We start from the raw sequence: 21,441 nt of genomic DNA, 5'->3' as shown, positions 1-21,441 counted from the left end.
GTAGGCACCAAAAAAGATAAAAAATGAGCAAACCCTAGAGGGAAACTATGGTTAACTGCAATGTCGCACTGATCCCCAGCCGTCCCCGGGGGCTCTCATGCCTTGTCCGCTGCAGTGTGCGACCTCTTCCTAGGTTAGCTGCAGCCCTGAATCAAGGCTTTCCTATCTCCTGCCATATTCAGGCAGTGGAATAAGAGAGAGAAGGGTGAGAAAGAAGAGAGGGTCGGGTAAAATCGATGTAGAGCTAAAAAGTGCCACCTGGGTTGATCCAGCCTGGTTCAGAGCAGTCGTTGACCCCTAGTGTTTACATGCAACAGGGAGAGGCCCCTGTGGAGATGGGGCTACAAGCAAAAAGGTATTTAGGTACCTGATGAGCTGATTAAGCAGAGCAGAGATGTAAAGGGACTTACGCAGGGCAGGTATTAGCAGGGGAGGAGCAGATCCTCTGTCTCTGAGAACAAAAGGGGACTTTGCAGAGTCTGCAAGGGATCCGAACGCTGCTGAGCTGGACTGAGAGCAAACCAGCCTTGCAAGGACACAAGAAGCACCGTGCAGATGAAGCAACCCTGGCAATGAATGTAGCGGAGACCCTGGGGTAGGGGTGAAACACAGTCCCGTGGGGTGGAAAATGCTCATGGGCTTGCAGTATCAGCATTAACTGGCTCCACCCTGTGCAACCCCAGATAACTCCTGGGAAACCCTATGATTGCTCCAGCATCAAAAAAAGGTGAGAACAGGATCATTTTATCCCAGGACACACGCAGGCAGCACAAAAGGTGTCTCTGCTAGGCTTTTGGTTGGAAAACCCTGCACGCAGGGCTGGCTTAGCCTGGCAGCCCCTTGCCCATGCTCTGCCCTGCCCATGCCACCATCACCCTGTGTGCCTGGTGGGGCTGAGCCTTGGAGAAACACAAGTGGGAGCCTTGGAGCCTCCCACTTGAAAACAACATTTTGGGGAGTGAAATTAGGGCAAAAAAGCTGATTTTGGCACACTTTCTGCTGCAAACAGGCGGTGATAACCACTGCCCCCTCTTCCTCCGAGTTAACAGAGGAGAGCCTAGGGAAGCTTGGCTTTCTTGCACCATGCCCGCAGTTACTCAGCATCTCCCTGGGTTGCCTGACCCTGTTTGTCGTTGTCTGGGGAGCACAACAGTAGCTGCAGGCGGTGCAGGAGGCACAGGCGCGTGCAGGGCGGTGGGAGTCGCGTTACCACTGTACACAGCACACCCAGCAACACGCCAACACCGCGCTGGCTGCTCTGCTCCCGTGCCGGGGTGCTCAGCCTGTGCGGGACACCCCATCCGCATCCAAAAACATGGTAAGTGGCCTTTCAGCAAAAAGCTTTTTTTAAAAAATGAGGTATCTTAAAAGTGGCAGGTGGGTGTAGCAGAGGGGAAATTGTAACGCGGGGGAGCAGCAAATCTCTAGCTAGAGACTAAGAACAATATAGGTGTATTCCACAGATTTAAAACTATGTATTTTAAATACAATTGTTTAGTTATTGTTTAGGACATAGGTAGGAAAACGAGCAAACACCACTTCAGGAAATGATGTGGGTTTAGGTCAGAGCAAGGCACCGCAGAAGGCAGCAGTGTTGTGATATTAAAGTGTGTCCAGTATTCACCGTGTATCATTTGAAAACAGGCTAAATCTGTTTCCCTAAAACAGGTACACTCAGGAGGGATTTACAAATTCATTCAGGACGGGTTATTGTAAGGAGTTGCGATGTGACACGTTTAGAAGTCTGCTTTACCAAAAGCAGATGGTGAACAAACTGGCAGAATTTTTTTTGCAGAATTTGGCAAAGCAGTAGATAGGAGTGGATGGGGAGGGAAAAGGAAGGGTTTTTGTTTTCTGCCACATCAGATACACTCTGACCTGCTCCCCGATGCCCGCAGTGTGTGGGGGGGCTGCAGCGGAGCCGGAGGACGGCTGCGGGGTCAGCCCTAACGCATCCCTTTTGCCTTCCAGCCCTTTTCTGCAGACATTTACCACCCACTGCACCAGCCCATGCCCGGGGCTGCGGGGATGCCAGGGGCATCCCCAGGACTCACCATCCCGGTGGACATCCCTCCCTTCCACTTCCAGCCCCGGTGGGTCGGCGTGGACTGGCGTCGCTTCAGCGCCATCGACGTGGAGCGGGTGGCCCGGGAGGTGGACGTGGCTATGCTCCAGGAGCACATCATCGGCGTGACCTTCTGCAACCTGGACGGGGAGCGGTGCCCCCACTGCGGGCAGCCAGCAGACCCCATCCTGCTGAAGGTGCTCAGGATGGCCCAGCTGAGCATCGAGTACCTGCTGCATTGCCAGGAGCGCCTGGGGACCAGCCTGGCCATGCACGCACAGCGCCTGCAAGCTGCCCGCGCCGAGCTGGCTTGCACCCAGCAGCAGGCAGCAGAGCAGGCGGCGCAGCTCCGGGGGGCAAAGGAGGAGAACAGGAGGTGGAAGAAGCTGATTGCCACCCAGCAGCTCCTCCTGCAAGCTGGCCCCAACACCTACTGCAAGGTGCATGGTGGAAAGGTGTAAGGGGTGTCAAGCGTGTCTCTGGGCAGGATGCTCTTTGCTGCATCCTGCCTTTGCAGCCCTGCTGCGGTTCCACCTTGGCCCCAGAAAAGGTGCTTGGCCAGCCCTGCTGCTTTCCTTGGTGCTGGTTCATCACCTTCATGGAGAATGCAAAGCCCTTGCTAGGGAAGCTCCCTATTTTTGTGCTAACTACAGGTAGTCAGAGCTGCACAGAGTGCGGGAGACAGGGTCTGTAGAGGGCTGGCTGGGGAGATCTCATGAGATCCCTGTGTCCTGGGGCGTACCTCATGCCAGGGAGACGTTAAACATCCTCCAGACCAGTGAAAGGTTTCTGGATGCTCCTGGATTTGGTGGTGATTTTGGTTTTTCTCCCCACCAAGCTTTTCCCACCCTTTCAGCAGGAAGCCTGCTGGCTGTGCCTTTTTGTCTGCTGCTTCTCCATCACCAAATCAACCTGCTCACTTATTCCTGGAGAGTAAAAGCCACCCAAACCAGGTGGTTTAGGTTCATACAGCCTAGTCATCCCCACAAGTCTCCCTTCCTCCAGAGCCGGAGCAGGACCCTCACTGCCGCTTTGGCCACCTTATTGCACTACATTATTTTTTTCCCCGAGCAGCATCCCTGCACCATCTTGGCTTCTGCCTTCTCCTGACCCCTAAAGGGGTTTTTCTTTGGCTTCAGACAGAAGAAACTCCTAATATCCTCCATCTATGTACCTCCAACACAACAGCCATGGCTCTTGAGGTCTCCCCTTTTGCTTTAAAGCAGCAAAGCTTTGTTTGCCAGGCAGGGGAGATGGGGAGTGCCCCTTTCTGCAGATCCCAGTCCCTCTGCTGACTTTTCCCCCCTCTCCAGTGCCACCATTGCGATAAAGCCTTCATGAACGACTCCTTCCTGCAAGCCCACGTGCAGCGCCGGCACGCAGAGGCCACCGAGGCGGGTGAGCACTGGGACAGTTTCTCCCTTCACTTTCCCAGGCAGGTTTTCCCCCATCAGATGTAGGTGCTGGAAACCAGAGTGACCATAGGAGGTTAAAGACAATTTCTTATAACTTCTTTCTTCTTCCGCATTTCTGTGAATGTTGACTGAATGCCTTCTGCTTGAAATGCAGAAAGACTGAATGCCTTTCCCTTAAGTACAGGTAGGACATGCAGTCGAATACAAGACTGCATGTGCATTTACAGCTCACCTCTGTACCTCAGTTTCCCTAAGGATCTTCTCCACCCAAAAATTCCATGGAACCATGGGGATGGAGCTATGCCAGGGTGTTTGGGAGAGTGTTTTGCTAAAGCGGGAGAGGGGTTCACCTTCCATGCCCCTTTTTTGGCAAGGAATTGATGCTCCTTGGCAAAACGCTTTGAAAGCCGCAGGTGTAACGTGCTGTGTGAGAGCCATGGAGCCTCGTTACAGCTTCACCTGCACCCGGCACTTGAACGTGGCAGATAAAAAAGCCGCTTTTGCTGTTTGCTTGCAGGTTGAAACCCCAGGCCAGGGCTGATGCAATGCAACAGGTTGAGCTTTGTTCCACAGGTACCTTCCCCGGTGTAGCCTGAAACATCCAAGCAGGGCACTTTGGCTGCTTGGGGGAGCAAGCCCACCGCAAAGCCACGCTGCTCCACGAGCCAAGTTTACAAAAATAATTAAAAAAAAAAAAAAGATAATCAGAGGCCACATGGCCACATTTATCATCGTTTTTGCTGCAGCTCCACTACCTGCTTCTCCACCCTGAAACCCTAGAGCAGTTTTGCTCAGTGCTTTAGTAGGATTCTCCACCCCACCCAAAGCAAAATCCCAGTAGGAGCTGGCAGATCGCACCCTGGCTCACGCACCTCTGTTTCCCCGGGCTTTGCAGAGAGGCAGAAGATGAAGCAGGTGAAGCAAATGGAGGATGAGGTGGAGGAGCTGAAGGCGAAACTGCAGGAGACACGGCAGCAGCTGGAAGCGGAGAGGGAAGCGGAGAAGCTGCGCAAGGAGCAGGTATGGGGCGAGGGCACCGCTGGCTGTTTGGAAAAAAATGGGGAGAAGAAGTGATGAAACATGGGACATTTTTAAAGCACAGGTGTAAAAGGTGCTGAAAAATATGTTATGGTGGGGCTCATGCTTATTTCTTTGGAAAATTTGCCCCAAAAATTTCCCATGGGAAGCGTCACGTGGAAGTAAAGACTGTAAGTGTGCCTGCCCAGGAGGCTGCGCTTCCTTGACCCCCCTATGGTGTGCAGGCAGGCTCTGAGCAGCGATGGCTGTAATGAGAGCGTTGGTGCTCATCCCGCTGGCGCCAGGGCAGAAGCCCCAGCCCTTGGTCCTTCTGGTCTGCAGCCAAAATATCTCCTGCCACGATTTTTCCGCTCCCTTTAGGAAATGGAGAGAGCTCGCCAGCAAGAAGAGGAGGGCAGGAGAGATTTGGAAAGGTGGAAAGAGGAGGAGAGGATGAAGCTGCGTGAAGAGTTAGATGGCCTGAGGCAGCTCTTTCTCGCAACATTTAAGGACATGGCCAGCAAGAGCAGTGCCATGGAGGGGGTGAGCAAGCACCCCGCATGCTCCTCAAGGTGGGCGAGGGGATGTCCAAGCCTGCTGCCTCACCTGGTCCAGGTGGTATCACAGGTTCACAGCCCAAAACGGCCACGTTTCTTTGCTCCTGGGGCATGCAAGCATTTTGGGGCTGGAAGCAGTGGCTGGCCAAAGCTGGGCTCCCCAGGAGGAAAGTGGATCTTCCTGTGGAGGACACAGGTCCTTCCTCTCCCCACTCCAGAAACTGCAGGAGCTTCAGGCCAGAGGGGCGGTGGTGTCCAACCTAGGGACCCTGCAGAATGATGATACCGAGGAGGCACGGGGCCAGACACCAAGCCGGGCAGAGCCGCGGGGCAAGCGGGAGAGGATGGCAGTGCAGGTGAGCAGTGTGGTGCCCATGTCCTTACCCCTACTGCGCATCCCAGGAGGTGCATTTGGATGGAGGTGGACCCCCATCCATGCATGCAAAGTGTGCGTCTGCTTCGTGGATGTGCAGTCTCAGTTCAGGTTCAGGTAGCCATGGGCTCCTGCTGGTGTAGAGCACTGACAGTCCGAGTCCAGAAATGGGACCTGGAGGGTGCAGAGGACATGTCACAGTCCCAGGTCAGCCCTGCTTGCCGCAGGGAAACCCATCTTCAGTGGAGCACTGCAGAAGCTCACCACAAGGAAAAGCATTTAAAGTACCAAACAAACAAAAGAAATTTATTTACTCATGAATGGGCTGCCTTCTCAACGTCTAAAAACATCTGAAGAAGGTTTTACCATGCATGGTACCTCTGAACATGGAGTGGGATGGGATCGGCACCGCTGTTAGGGTGCCAACTGTCCTTCGGGACCCAAAGGGAAGCTGAATTTCTCCGAGTACAAAGACGATCGGTTGCCCATGCCCACAAGAAGCCCCCAGCCCACAATCCCAGGAGGGAAACGCCTGTGTGCTTAATTTGGCAGAGGGCAGAGCAGAGGCAGGCGCTGAGGGAGAACCGGGCACAGGAGGTCCAGGTGGGTGCCAGATGTCCTGGCAGCGCCCAGGCACCTCGCTCAGAAAAGGCCCGGCTGTTTCCCTTATGGTTTTTCTCCATTTTAGCTTCAAACTTCAGAGATGTTAGGTCTCTTCAGAAAAACCAAGGATGCTCTCTCTGTGGATCAGCCCAGCAAGTGGCAGCCAGAAAGAGCAGGGCTACGCACTTAAAATGAGCCTTGGCTGGACTTCAAAGCCCAGCGCAACAGAGTATAGTTATTAGGTTAGCCAGGGGAAAGAATAAATGAAATGCAGCAACGAAAGCTGTGTCCTATCGCAACCAGTGAGGAGACACGAGCTTGCCACCAGCAGACTTTGAAGCTGGCTGTACATCTTCTGCAAGGCCAGATCTGCCCTTTGGAGGGCATCTCAATAATGAATAAAAATCCAGAGAGCTGCCCTTGCTGGTGAAGGGAAGAGGTGGCTCCAAACCCATTTTTACCATGTTCAAGTCTTCCTGTTCCTTTTTTGCCCCTCTCAGTTGAAGAAGGAGAACAAGACACTCCGTGCTGCCCCATCCCAGGACCAGCAGGCAGTTATTGACCGTGTCCATCAGCAGATGGATGCCCTCAGCACCTGGTTCAGGGAGCAGCCCAAGGTCACGAAGTCCCTGGAGAAGAAGGCAAGTGAAATAAAAAAAAGGAAGCCTTGGTTCATCACGAGGGTTTAAGCAGATGTTTAACTCTAAGCAGCCTTAAAATATTTGCTGGGTTAAGACTAAGCCTAATTTCCAGCCCATTCTATAATGCTTTGCTACATTCGGCTCTTTTTTGCACTCATTAAACACGAAGCATTGCATGAATATCGTCTGGCACGAACCATGCCCACTGGGGTGTAGATCACCAGAGCAACACTTTGCATTACAATTTGGAGCATCTTTTACTCGTTATCAGATCTGTGAATAGCACATGGGTATAACAGGATGGCATCTGATGTGCTAGTGATGATATTATGGAAAGGGAAGCCACTAAGCTGACCCCTTGCAGGTATGGTCTGCTTAAAAGAAATAGCACTTGGGGAGTGTATGTGCCCACTTCAGGCTCTTGATATTTTCTGCTCCTTTTTTGAATGCATTTGATAATAATACTCTGCAGAGAGAGGAAAAGTGATCCAAAATTATAGGCAAAGAAATGATTTTTGAATGATGCCCAATCTATTTCTTTACAGATCAAGCTACTATCTGCCAGCAAACCTGAAGGTAATGATTGCATTTTTAAAGTGAATCAATTTGGGTCTAGATAAGTTTTTCATGGCTAACAGCCCTTCAGACCACAATGTCTTCTCTGTCTCCCTCTACAAAAGCGTGCCATGCAGTCCTCTCCAGGGAGCTGGCTGTATGTCCTCTCACACAAAGCCATGGAGTGGACACCTTCCAGTCCCTTGACTATCTGCCGCAACAGCGTAGACCACAGCTCTGGCACAAAACTAACTTGTCTCTTGGGTGGGTTTTGCATTATAGCCATACCCCAAAGGAATGAGATTTCAATCAAGAGCTCACAGCAAATGACCTTGCCTTCTCCAAAATGATGCCAATGGTTATTTGCATAAAAATAAGGAGCTGAGGCACGCTGTGGTTTCTTCTTTACTGTCTGGGTTTTCTATAATCAAGTGCCAGAGAAAAAACCAGGGACTTCTCAGCTGCCCACCCGGCCAGGTGCTGCTGCTCAGAAAACAAAAAAGGCCATAAAACAGGGATGCCTATTAGCAAATACCCATGGGGTACATCATTGACCCCAGCCCCGAGGGGTAGCAGAGGGCTCTTTGCCTACTGTCATCCTCCAGCCGGTGGCCTTGGCAGACGAGCGCCCTGGGTTTTCCCTCGGGGATGTTCTCCAAGCGCTGGTGCCAGACCTGGGCCAGCCTTGGATCCCCAAAGGGACAGGTGTGTCCATACTTTCCATATAGGAAAACCAGGTGGTGATCAGCGCTTGCTTCTGCGCTGTGGCCTCGGCTCCTCTTTTACCCTCACGACTCCTTTCTTCCCTGCAGTGACCTGGGAGGTGACTAAAGCAGTGGCTGATGAAGAGTCATCAGGTGGGTACCGGAGTTGGGACCATCCCTATCCCCAGAGCACCAGGATGAAGCCGCCGTTTGGTTTGGGGTGCTGTGCAGTGAGGACGAGGGGGTGCTGGGCAAAGCTGGCGGTGATGAGGTGGTGGGCTGGGGCCAGAGGGGATGAGCTCGCTGGTCCCCTCTCGGCTGTGCAGGGTATGACAGCACCATGACCAGCCCTACTGCCAACGCTTCACCAGGGAAAGCTGTCCCAGGCAGTTCCTGGGCTGTGGGTGGGATTTTGGAAAAGTTGTGGCCAGGAATTAATCAAATTAGCCAAGGAAGTTGCCCCTTCATAAAGGGATGTAGTCTGCTGAGAGCAACAAGTTGCTTGCTCTGGGACTGGTGGGACCTGTGTCCTCAAAGAGGAGGAGGGGGCACGCACCAGCCCCCTCCCCAGGGCGCAGACCATAAGTCGCTGTGCTGGTGCCAGCACCCACCTTTATTCCAGACAGGGAGGAGGCTGCCCTGGGTGGGAAGCAGAGGCTGCTGGAAGCCCTGCGGAGGAACCCAAACCTCCTGAAGCAGTTTCGCCCCATCCTGGAGGAAGTGCTGGAGGAAAAGCTGGAGAGCATGGGGGTCAAGAGGGTAAGTCTGCCCTTTCAGTGCCAGCATTTGCAATACCAGCCCTGAGCCAGTGCAGGGACACAAATATTTTTTTGGGGGGAGTACAACTGAAACACTAACAGGCAGTAAAAAAAATCCCTGTCTGGAGCAATCACACCCTGAGAGGCAAATGGGAAGGTGGAGGCAGAATCACACAGTAGCACAGGGAATAAACTGCCGTGCTCCCGTCTCTGAGCTTGGTTATTAGTATCTCTCCAGCAAATCGTTCTCACAAGCAGCCTTTCATATGCTAAATTACCCAGGGCTCCCTCTCTTCTAGGGAAGGAGGGTGTCTGAGGGCACAGCAGCCCTTGTCACGCGGATTTCAAGGGGACTTTGACTGTCCAATTCCTTTTCATGCCAAGCATATTAAATAGTATCTCCTACGAGTCTTTCCGAGCTCCCGGCAATGCAACACCACCACCTAGCACCCTGCAGAGTTGATGCAAGGGCAGTGAGCAGGCAGGCAGCGGGCACAGCTGCTGGGGACCCGCATTGCTCCATCAACCTGCGTTTCTGACCTTTCTGTTTCGGGTCCCGAAGGCACAAAGAGAAAGCAGTGACTGAATGACTTAATGACTTCTCGTGTGATTGTTTCCTGGAGGTGCTTGTAAGGAGCACTCCTGGGTTCATCTCACATAGGCTGGAGCCCTGGCATGTCCCCCCCTTTCCCTGGCATGTTATTCAGGAGCACTAAGGTGGTATCAAAAGCAGCAGAGGTGCCCAAAGCCAGGCCTGCAGGCGTGCACCCCCTTCACCCTTCGCTTCTCATCACTTTGCATCTCTACAAGCCCAGGATGTTCATGGTCGCAAAACCTGCTCGAGTTGTAAATACCACCTAAGAGAAAATGCTGCACTTAGTAGCCTAGAAATTGTCCAAAATAGCTGAGATTTACTCTTCAGCAGATGAGGGCTTTGCAAATGACTGAAGCCTCATTGTGGGCTGTTTGCACGGGATACATTGTGCTGGGGAAACGGTGGGTGTCAGGGCTGGTGAGACCTGGGGGTTTTGGGGGTCCCTGACCTTGGGGTTTGGACAGGACTTGGAGCTTGCAGGACGCTCTTGAGATATGGGCAGTGCTGCCAAGGGCTTGTTTCACCACCCAGCACTGTGGGAGGACAGCGTCAGGCCCCTCAGCCATCCTTCGCTTTAGGTTGCGAAGGGGATCTCCACTCGGACCTACAAAAACCTCCAGGCTCTGGTCAGGCTTCAGCAGCAACAGAAAGCTCAGAAATTTCCTGGTCTCCTCTACCTGCGGGATGAGTTGATCCGAGTGGTGGTGAAGAAAGTCAGGCGATGCAAGAAGCCCAGCACTACTTTGCCTCGACAGCTCTCCATCATCCCAGGTGAAGTGACCTCCTGTCCTCCCTACCAACTGTGGGGACCTGTGGGCACCCACCAATGGCCACGGGATGCCGTTCCCTTACCCAGTGAGACAACAAGACAGAGAAAGGGCAGGAAAGGGCATTTAGGATGATGCAAGTCTCTGCAATTGCTCTCTGCCTGTTGACCTCACGTGGGTTGGCCTGACATATTCAGAAAAAAACATCAGCGGTCCCCAAAAGCCCCATAAGAGTGAAATACAGGTTTAGCAGTGCTTGCAAATCCCTTTTCCCCCCTTTTTCTACACAACCCCGTGTCAGGTGGGCTGCGTGCTCCCCCAAGGGCAGCCCACAGGACTACCAGGTAGTGGGAGGTGATTCTCCTTGCTCTCAATATTGCTTTCCAGCTCAAAGCCTGAAGAGCTCCAGGTCCCTTCGTGGGTCACAGCCCATGGCGATACCAGCTGCAGTAGAGCCTGAAGCCTCAGTAATCCCCCAGCCTGCTCCTCGGAGCAGAGCCCGCTCCACCCACAGCCCCCCGAGGACTCCCTGGGGCACCCTGCGGACCTCCAAAGCCAGCAGCCCCCACCGAGGACTTGTGCCACAGCGCAGGTGAGTCCCATCGCCTCCTTTCAGTCTCCAAGGCAGGTGGGCAGTGCCCGGGACCCTTGGCCACAACCTGGTATGCTGAGGGCTGCCCAAACACCAGCACCTTTGGAAACTGCTGAGTGGTGGGTGATGTGGCACCCAAAGGGGTTTGTTTGGAAAAGGAGATTCCTGGGGTCTCCCTGCCCATATGGGCTGACTCAAACAACTCAGCAAAGTCAGACCTGAGGGCTTGTACCCACCATGTGGTGCTGGAGACAAACACGGGGCATTTCCCACTGGTGTTCGGCTCCTTCTTCCCTTCCCAGAACCTCTGCAAGGGGATGAAGGAGTTCTCTTAGGGCTTTGGAGCAAAAGTAGTAAAGATGTAAAATAAAAGCTTGGAGAAACTGTGCAGACCATGCAGAGAAGAAACAACATAGGGTGTGAGATGGTAGCAGAGAGGAAGAGGAGCTCATCTGTGACCAAGAGCAAGAGAGGAAAAGGAATTACTTGTGTGCTCCAGGAGCAAGAAAAAGCCAGATCTAGGTTTTAAACTCAAGCAAAGCACTATCCAAATGCAAGGCAAGGTGTGAGTATTTGTTGGAGATGCCAGCAGGAAGGTGTTTGCAGTCGGTGGGTATGATGGACCTGTCCATGTCCGTGGTGAACGCAGAGCTTCTCCATGGGCTGCCCTGCTCAGGGTCAGATCACAGCCCAGAGCATCGCAGGGCTTCCTTGCATCTGCTGCAGGAGTGGGGAAAGGAGGATGCCAGAGCAACCCCATGCCCGATCCATCTCTCTGTGCACCAGTTCAGAAGCGATGCTGGGAGAGAGGAAACCTGCCCCATCCTCTGTGAGGTTCAGCTCTCGACAAGAGCCAGCGCTCTCCGCAGTGGTGCCGGGGAATGAGACCGACTCCGACGGGTGGGACCTGGACTCGCTGGAGGAAACAACTGGTTCAGGTACCAGCAACCGCTGGTAGGTGAGCGAGGTGGTGGGGACAGTCCTGGTGAGCACCGTCAGCGCTGCCGTGTCACCTTCTTCCAGGGCTGAAGTGGGAGAAGTCTTACCCCGCCATCCCCCATACCTAGCTGGGCAACAGGGCACTGGTGGCTTTCACCATCTGCAACCTGTGTGCTGACCCTGCCAGGGTATTTTCCTAGGGCTCAATAAATCCTGCGGCTGTTTCTTTGCGCAGAGGGAAACCAGACTGTCTAGAAGACGCAGGGAACCCCACAGGACCCAAAGAGTTGTCAAACACAAGGAGGAAAGCTTGTTTTAACTGTCAGCTATATGCTATGTGAACCATGTGTCAGGGAACGAGGTGGGCACTGCTTCTGGCCCCCTCGGAGAGTTGGGGGGGCAGCGGTAGGCACCTCTTGCCTATGCATTAGCTGCAGACAGCAGCAGGTACTCCTTGCATGTGGCTTTGGTGTCTCCCAGGCCAAAAAAGAGCTGTCGGTGCCCTGCCACACACCAGTAGCCCAGGCTGCGTGTGCGGATGGAGGTTTCCTCCAGCATCCTTGCACGCACGGCCGCGTTCCCTACCCAGCGCTTGCTTGGTGAGGGAACCCCCCCATGCTTTATCCCATGCACAAAATAATTGCTTCCTGAAACAGCTCTGTTGGGATGGGTCCAGAAGTGAGTTTAAGCTATTTAGAAACCAACTCACCCTGGGGCGGCCGGCGGTCCCCTCCCTTCCCACCGAGCTGTGCCATCACCGTGCCCTGGGGCTCCCCATTTAACCTGTTCTGCCTTGCACAGGGACAGCCACATCCACGATGGCGAGGTTCTTGGAGAGACGCCTGGATGCAGTGGCACGGAGACCAGCCGGTGGGGTGAAACCCTTCCCAGCCCTGAGCTCAGCATTGCCCAAAACCCGCCAGCCCACCAAGAAACTCCAGGTATCTCGTGCGAATGTGGCCGCAGGGATGTTCTCTGACATAATTTCCATTAAAAAAAAGGCACGTCAAACCCTCTTCTCAGCTCCTACCCATCAGCAGTGCCACAGGGCATAGCCTGCGCGCAGGGAGTTCAAACTTAGGGCAGCAGAGACTTGGCCCTTGGCCCCTCCATCCAGTTCCAGCCATCTGTCCTTCCCCTAATGTTTAGCCATTCATCCTCTTTGGGGGGGAAAAAAAAAAAATCATTATTCATGCAGTTGGGAGCAAAACACTAAGCGCCAGAGAATCAAATTGAGAAAAGGTCTCTGGAACAAATCCAGAGATAATTGGAGTGATGCAATGGTGAAATTATTAAATTACGAAAACAGGACTTAAACTTAACCTCAATTTATGGGGGAGAGCTGATGTAATTAAAGTGGTGGCAGCGTCGGAATCAAATTGCTTTTTTAGAAAAAAAAATTAAAAAGGATTGTACCCAAGGAAGGCCTGGCACAAATATTGGGAAGATTTTTTTTTTTCTTCTTGCAATGACGGTGGAATTCTGGGCCTTCATCTGGCAAAGTTGAAAAAAAAAAGTGAAACGTGAGATTTATGGGACAATTTGCAATTTGCAAGCCATAGAAATAGGGAAGGGGTCTTCTGTGTGGCGTGCCGGTGCGACCACATTTGGCCCTCTTTGCTTTCATTTTTGCATCAGCCTGATGGAGAAGTCCCCGTTGATTTGTAGCAGGGGAGCGCAGGGTGTAAATGCGGGGTGTGGGTCTGGCCCTGCTGCTCCCCTTCACCCTCCCTGTCCTCCTCTCCAGTTTGCAGGTGACAGCAGTGACCTGGAGACCTCCTCCGTGGAGGACCTGGCCGAGCCACCGGCACTGGTGGCTGCTGATGCTGAGGGGCCACCTGGGTCCCCAGGGCCCTGGGGAGCCGGGCTGCGAGGGGACACACGGTGGTGACAGGGAAGTGAGAGTCCTCTGTCAGCAGCCACTGGATGGTGCCACAAGACCAGAAATGGGCAGCAGCTCCTCTGCAGCCTCCCCAGGGCTGCTCCTGGGCTCCGGCCACCCCTCTTTTTGGGAAGACCCCAACATTGGGGCTCTCCCAGACAGCACAGGGGAGTTGGGTTCTCCCTGGCCAGCCGCTGTGGATCGCACCAAGGAGGATAAATGCTGTGTGGTCTGAAAAGGAGTGATTTCTGCTCTCCCTTCATCATGCACATGAGCAATAACAGAGTGTCCAACGGTGCCATGAGCTTTTGGAGCCCCAGCAGCTTTCCCTGGACATTGCATCCCACAGGCTGGGGCTAACTCTCCATGCCGGACACAGCCCGGCACTTGTGTGTGGCTTTTTTATTCTTTAAGCAGTTCAGAAAAGAAAGTCAGGGAGGGGAGAAAGCAGCTTTCCTTCTCATTGCGTCTCTCTTTGTCGGTGCTCCGGAGGGTGATGGAAAAGATCTCGTTTTCTGCTCTAGGAGGAACCTGGCCTGAATAGGAGAAACCTATTCTAGGAGGAACCTATTCTGTTCCAGGAGGAACCTCGGACAGAATAACAAGCCACAGCTGCTGCCTCCTTCCTCCTCTACTTCTTGAATCGGTGGAAACTCCAAGCCAAAGGATGATTTTTTGCACTGTAAACATGACCACATAAGCCTGACTCTGGAGATAACGCTCATCTGTGTAAATTAAGTTCATTTTCCTAATTCTCTCTATTTCGTACATTTGTAGCAGTGCATTTATGATTTTGAGCCCTTAAAAGTATGAAATTTTGGAAAATGCAACAGGAAAAACTGGCACTTCTCAACTTCTCTTCTCTTTTCCAACCCACTCAAGTCCAACCACTGGTTCAGACTTCTACCATTCCCTACTTCTAACATTTGCATGTGGGTTTTAATGCTAGGGAGTAGAAAGCCCAACCAGGGCTGAGCAGAACAGGGTGAATTAATTTAATTTCACTGAACAGCAAAAGTGCCTTCCAGATAACTGTTCACAAACATGCAGAACCCCCCCCATATTTTGCAAATCCCCATGTCCCCTGGTGTGTGCACATTCACCTCTGTGCTTATACCCACTCATACGGTGTGGCTCTGTGGCTGCATACCTTGAAAAAGATTTTTTCAATTTTAATCATTCAAGTTTAAGAATTATACCTGGCTTGTGTTATTCATTGCTTACGGTGCTATGGCCAGATATGTTACTTCATGCTTAATTTAACAGCTGTTGTTCTTTTTGGTGGGTGTCGATCATAACGTACACTGCTTTTAATAAATTAAATAAAGGAGGGATGTTTTCACCCCTTTCAGAGCACTGCGATTGGTAACCAGGAAAAAGAAAGGAGCTTTTTATCTGTAAAAAATTACAGGTGGAGGTAGCAGTGAGCATTTGCTTCTGTGAGAGGGGTGATAGGAAACCTCTCCTGGTTCATGCACCTCTGCCCTCGCTGCCTGCCATACAGCAGCCCCGGGCTGGGCTCCGGTGCTGGCACGGTCCAAAACCAATGGGGAAATAAATTTCTGCCCAAAAGAGCAAACGGGTAGGAAAAGGGCAGAAAGCAGAAGCTGTTTTGCCTCGACTACGTGGCAAGCTCGGTGCCAAGGCAGGCGCCCTGCCCAGCGCTAAAATCTAAATCACACACGTCCTGTCGGCTGCTGACCAAACCCTGCCAGCCCCAGCTCTGGCTGCTCTTGCTGCTCCTGCACGTATTCACCTGCCGACAAGTGTAAGAATCACTCTTACATTCATTTTACCAGCAGTTTTCATGCCTGAGGTACTTCCGAGCTATTCCAGTGAGCTTCATGCACTCAACACAATGTCCAGATGGTGCCAGAAAGGTGAGGGAAGAACTTCCCCTAAGTTTGGGAAACTCCAAAAATAGCTGAAAGCCTTGTGCTAAGAGAAAGGTGACATTCATACTCTGCCAAATAAATAAATATAGATACAGACAAAGGATTTTTATTTCAAACTGGACATTTTGAGCCAGCATGTTCCACGGGAAGTTGTTCTCTGCGTGCTGCAAGCTGCAGCGAGCCACCTGGCAGAGGATGCAGTGGGCATGGAAGAGCCATGAAGATTCACCTGGGTTATCACAGGTGATGGGCTCTATCTCCAGAGAAGAGAATAGAAGAGGAGAGGAAGAAGCAACTCCAATGACATTGGCTCCATCAGTGTGTCTTGTCCAGAAAAGAAATTTTACTCAATTCTTTTTCCTGTTGTTTTATGGACTCCTTCAACAGATAAAGCAACTGCTTATGTACCCCTTTCTGCAGTACTGTCCTTTTCCTGATGACACCAAACTGGGCCACATTCCCGGGTACCTGGCACGAGTCTTGTGCCCATTGGCACTGCCGAGCGCTCGTGCTGTGCTGCACGATGCCGAACCAGCGAAGAGCAGCAGGGATGCTCCCGAGCAGGTGGATTACTGCAGCCAGGGGAATGCAAAACAAAGAAAAGCCAGCAGAAAGCACGCAGTGGAAAAGAAAGTCAGAAGTGCAAGCGGGGACTCTCCCTTGCAGCCGAGGTTAAATAGGCAGACAGGTGTCCTGGTATTTCCTTCGCACAAAGATTTCTTTGTGACTGCATTAAGGAAACAAATTCGGCTTCTCCCGCAAGAGAACAACGATGGAACAAGAGCTGCCTCCAAAATTCATCTCCCTCACCCTATAAAGATGCGATGCTGCGACACCATGAGACAACGCAACTTTGTTAGCAGCGAAAGCAACGGGGAGGCTGCTGCAGGCAGAGATGGCCCGTGCAAACCACAGGCATCCTGCGTTCATGCTGCCAGCACCTCTCAGAGCCTGAGAGCGCATCCCCTCCCTCTCAAACCTGCGCTCCTGCTCCTCGGGTCAAATTCTGCCCACCAACGCTGTGGTCGTGCAACACCAGCCTGCTGCTTGCTAGCGGGTGGTGGAGAGGATGGTGGAGCAGGCTCGGTCCATGGGCTGGAGCACACATGCCTGTCCGTGCTGCTTAACACCCAGAGGCTTTTCCTGAAGAGCTAAAAAACCCTGCAGTTTTGTTAAATGATGGAAGATGCAACCCTAGCATCATGGCGTGATTTGGAGAAGCGGGTCCTGTCCAGTACCCATGCTTTTTCCTCGACATGAGTCTTGCCATGGTTTTACCTCTCCTCCAGTGCAAGCAGGCCAATCCTCTCCCCTCTGCCCTGACCTACGTGCCCCACCCGGGCATGTAACTCCCATCCCTCCCATACCCAAACTGCTCCCCTTGAATTCCCGCAGGTTTTTGTTTTCTTCCTCCTAATTTTTCAACCTTGTCTTTAGTTCAGCACAGCATGGAGGGTTTTCCATGGTCTTCACCCATTGCTGACACCTCGTTTCTCCTACCAGAAGTGACTCCTTTGTCTTCATCCTCTCTGGAGTCTCTAGAAACAACAAAACAAGTTTAGAGCCAGCAAGATAAAGAACTAGCCGATTTAATGAAGGAGAAACCATGCAAATCAGGGTTTCCCTCTGAAAAAGGGACCTTTGCAGTGCCATGCAAATTGAAGGGTTGAAGAGAAACCTGAAATGGGTTTCACAAACACTACCCCAGCTGATGCCTGCACAACCAGCTTGCAGGTACTGTAACAGAGCCACACCATTTAGGACATCCATGGGACATAGGCAGGACCCCCTTCCCATGGGTGCAAAGCAGCACAGCTACACTGAAATCATTGGTCAGGCCCTTGCCAGGAGTTTAATGCCATTGGAGTCTCATGCTCTTTAAAATAATATGTTTTGTTTTTCTCAATGACATTTGTCTTTGTGGGACTCCATTTATTGGTAATACTTTTCTAAAGCATGAATATGCGTGGGACAATTAGTAGATAATCAAAGCATAGCACTAACAATCTCTGAATGCAACGCAACTCTCCCAAATAATACCAAGCTGAAAGAAATAAAGGAAAAGAAAAATCCTATCAAATTTATTCAGCTGGAATATCTCACCCAGAGAGCTATTCTCCCATAATATTTGGGGCAAGCACAGTGTCATAAATCTTAGTGCTATTAATCCGTAGACTCATTCATCTCTGTTCAGCTATATAAAAGCAATAACCTTGTCACTATAGGAAGGAAGATTGGGCTTTTAATTGCATATAGATTTCAGGAGAGTTCTTATCTCATAGTCCAATTTGTAGCTTCAGATACGGGTCTTTGCTTTCCTTGGTCAAAGTCCATGCAAATCTGCCGTGCTCTCATATACTTATAAATGTTACAGAAGCTCAGAAAGAACCTATACAGAGCTCTGCTGGCAGATAATACACTCAGCTTTTTCAGCATTTGCTTTATTAGACAAGCCTATATTTAATTAGCTCCTCTGAAACAGGATATGCATTTTTCAGAGGATGATCAAATTTATGGAAACAAAACCATTTCTGAGTGCAGGCACACATGCACACACACATCGCCAATCATAATTTCCCTGACTCATCTCCCTCGGCTCTGCAAGTGCTACCAAATAATTCTTTGCCCTGCAGTCTATTGTCAATAAAGGCAAAATAATCGGCAGGGAGGGGTCTTCCCTCCCTCACCAGTAACAACGGCAGGAGGAAACGCTGGATTTTTTCATGGGGCCAAGGGATTTGCTGTATCTGGGCTCCAGTTATTTCCAGGCTTTACTCAGCCAAAGACTTCTAGAGGCACAAACCCCTTTGTTGCTGTGCAATTGGTCAAACCAGCAAGCCCAGTTCAGCCCAGCAAATATTTAACTGCTCCTCCCAAACTGCAGCCAGGCAGCAAAGCAGGATGGTGAGGGCTTTGCTCTGCACGTCTCGGTATGGCACCGTACACTCCCGAGTTTCTGCCTGCAGGGTGACCGGCTGAGAACAGGGTGTTGCTCCTTCTAGCAGCTCGGTTTTGCACGTAGTGCTGGGTTCAGAGCCGAAATTCACACCCTTTAAGGAAAAGTCCCTCCCTGCAGTACTAGGGACCCAGGCACAGCGTAGGGTGCAGAGGCTGTGTTTTGGGTAGGTGGTGCCAGGGTGGTCCCCAGGCAGCATATGGACTGGGTGTCCCTCCTCCCCAGGCAGCTGGTGCTTGGCACCACGGGCTGCGGACGTGGCACGGGGTTTTGTATCCTTTGTGCGTGGGCACTGGGACACAGCGGCACTGGGGCACAATGAGCTGCCACCAAGACAATGTTGGGTCATCCTGGAGGGGCTTTTGGATCTCATGTTTTTCTTGAAGTCCAAGAAATAATTAGGGTATCCTCATTTTTTCTTAGCCAGCAGGGCTGCAGAGGAAAGCCTGGAAATGGGAACATTGTTCTCAGTAAAGACCAAGAGCTTTCACTAAGCAGGTGGTTTCAGCTGCAGGGCTTTCAGGAGACAGATCAGTTCAGCTCAAAGGGGGATATTTGGGTCCGTGTCCCAAGACGGGGGAACACCAAGTGCTTTATGCAGTAGGAACCGCAGCTCGGTGGCTGCGGACGCCCGTTCTCCCCATGCTGTCATTCCCCCCATGCATGATGCTCACCACTCGCGGTGGTGCTCGCCATGAGATAAGGTCCATTACGGCCAGAAAAAGAGGGGAGCAGCCATAGTATCAGGTGTTGTTACACAGCAAACAGGCTTATAAATAAATGATTCTCTGGTTTGGAATTTGATTTTTTTCAGTAAAGTTCACTGTGTTAGAATTTTTCATACTGCGAGTTTTCAGCCAAGGTGAGGAAATGAAAACTGATGTTGGAAGATTAGAAATCTACTGAGGGCAGGAATTCCTGGATACAGCTCTGCCTCAGCTCTCTGCTGCTCTCCATGTTGCTCCTGCCCGCAATCTTGTCATCTACACGCTTGCACACATCAAAATGAAACTGAGAGATAGCTGGCTCAGTGAGTTTATCGGAGTATTTGTCTTGCAGAAAAATAAAATGTAACTTTCAAAGGTGCTTCCCTGTGATTTTCTGCGTGCGCCTTTTTTTGTTCTACTGCAGTCATTGCTGTATTTCATTTTTTTCTAGGTGTTTTTCTGTATTTTTCATTACCTTCTGTACCTTTACCTAACCACCACTCATGCATTTCCTATCTAAATTAAACATTCCCATGCTTTTCAGCCCCTTTCCAGTGGAGGCTGGCAGGACTGAGAGCATACCAGCAATTTTTCTGCCCTCCTAAGAACAATGAAGTATTTACAAGAGTTTAATTGCTACCTTGAAAGTCAGGCAGATGCTGGCCTGACCAAAGTGGCCTCAAACCCCAAAAGACCCATGCACTTGCTGAACTGTACTGCTCAGCAAGCCCAGGGTCCCAGCAAGGACCTCCGATTTCATTGCATCAGCGAGTTGGGAGTCCCGTGATGCTTATTCATCCGATTTTCTGACATTTTGTCTCAGCATATAACTCACTATATCTTATAAAGGAAAAAAAAAATAAGAGCCTCATCTTTTATTTTTTCCCTCAACCACACATACTTGTCCATACTGCTCCCAAGAAGCTGTAGAACCCGAAGCTGGGGTGAGTTTAGCTGAGTTGGTAACTGCTGTTTGTGACAAGGAGAGAACAAGTGAAAACAGTGATTTTGGTCTTAAAAGACTTTTTCTTTTATAATATTCAAGTAAAAAAAATAACCAACAAAATGAACAAACAAAAAAATAAAACCAGCATGCAAAAAAGAGGCAGAAAAGCTAAGTCTATACTGAGAGATGGGGAAAAATCCATTGTAAAGAATACCAATATTTTTAAAACAGGACAGGATTTACCTCTGCAAAACTGAGTTGTTCTCCTTTAAAAACAGATCCTTAAAACAAGTCCATCGCTAGTACAAAAGGGAGAGTCAGCACTGACATCCAGCAGAGGTAACGATTTACCCCAGGTGGCAGCAGGGGCCTGAGATGGGACCAAGAACTTCTGATGGATGGAAGCTCTTCCCACCTCCCTGCATGGTGGTCATCTCCTCCAACTACCAGCCCCTGGCGCGGCACGCTGCCAAGCATTCCCTCCTCCTCTCATTGACTTACCCAAGGTGCAGCCTTTCCCCGACTCCTGGACCTGTGCTGGAGATGTGCCTCCATGTAGGGGTGGAGAGCTGGTGGTTATGGAGAGCTGGTGGGTACGGTTTGTGCTCACTGGGAGCACTGATGTTCAGTGAGACAGCCTGCTCCCACTATTCACACAAGCCACCAGAGGTGCCAGCTAGACTGGTAGCGTGGCCTACCAAAGGTCCAACTCTGGAGAAATGTTCAGCTCTACCTCTGATCCCTCCAGAACATGAAACCACTCAAGGGAATATCAGCATTTCTCCTGCAGAGAACTTACAATCATTACAAGTGGGGCTAAAACCTATTGCAGATATCTATCAAAACGGCTACTTTGGAGGTTTCAGACCCCTTTTCTCTCTCTTTATCTTATCCTTCAGTACCCTTGGCTCTGCTCATAGGCACTTTCCAGAGCTTCGCTAGGATGTGCTCTGGAGCCAGGTGGGAGGACCTCCTAATGGCACACAGCTTTCCCCTCCCACGTAAGCTCTTGTGTCTCTTCCTTTAACCCCTTTGAATAAACTTCCTCTCTGGTGGATTGGCTAGGAGAGTCAATGTCCCACTAAGGAGTTAATCTTCACATCATTGGGGGAAGAATTAACACAAGAAAGTCCTGATGTCAGTGTGGAGTTATACATCTAATGCTCCCTGGGATTTCTGCTCCAAATGTAACTCTAATTAATTCTAAATGAGAAATTCATCTGGCTTCATTAAAGATGACATCTGCAGGAACACCGGTCGCACACAGAGGTTTTCAGCTATTACAGCAAACATCTATCATAGGAATAACAATGGATTATACATATTCCCTGGAGAGATCAGAAGAAATAAATACACTTTGGTATCATGGGTTGTAGCAAATGTCTAAGTAACATAAATCAGATTAAATATCGCAGCAGATCAGCATCGTAGTACAACCAGCAAAGCAAAGGTGTGTCTGAGTAGAAACAGTCAC

At 50.9% G+C, this 21,441-nt stretch overlaps 1 protein-coding gene across 1 annotated transcript; it reads left to right on the top strand.

Moving 5' to 3' along the window:
- Nucleotides 1-2,028: 2,028 nt before the first annotated feature.
- On the top strand, nt 2,029-13,483 carry DZIP1L (DAZ interacting zinc finger protein 1 like). The gene is given in 15 exon segments (XM_075157685.1): nt 2,029-2,505; nt 3,379-3,463; nt 4,376-4,500; nt 4,879-5,040; nt 5,273-5,410; nt 6,531-6,671; nt 7,217-7,247; nt 8,039-8,083; nt 8,553-8,689; nt 9,862-10,054; nt 10,438-10,642; nt 11,429-11,580; nt 12,383-12,522; nt 13,329-13,407; nt 13,410-13,483. Coding segments are annotated over 15 exon segments (2,184 nt in total).
- The last annotated feature ends 7,958 nt before the right edge of the window (nt 13,484-21,441 follow it).

This window comes from Calonectris borealis, chromosome 9 (assembly GCF_964195595.1).
Source record: "Calonectris borealis chromosome 9, bCalBor7.hap1.2, whole genome shotgun sequence".
Classification (NCBI taxonomy): Eukaryota; Metazoa; Chordata; class Aves; order Procellariiformes; family Procellariidae; genus Calonectris; species Calonectris borealis.
This window is presented reverse-complemented; position numbering and strand designations above follow the sequence as displayed.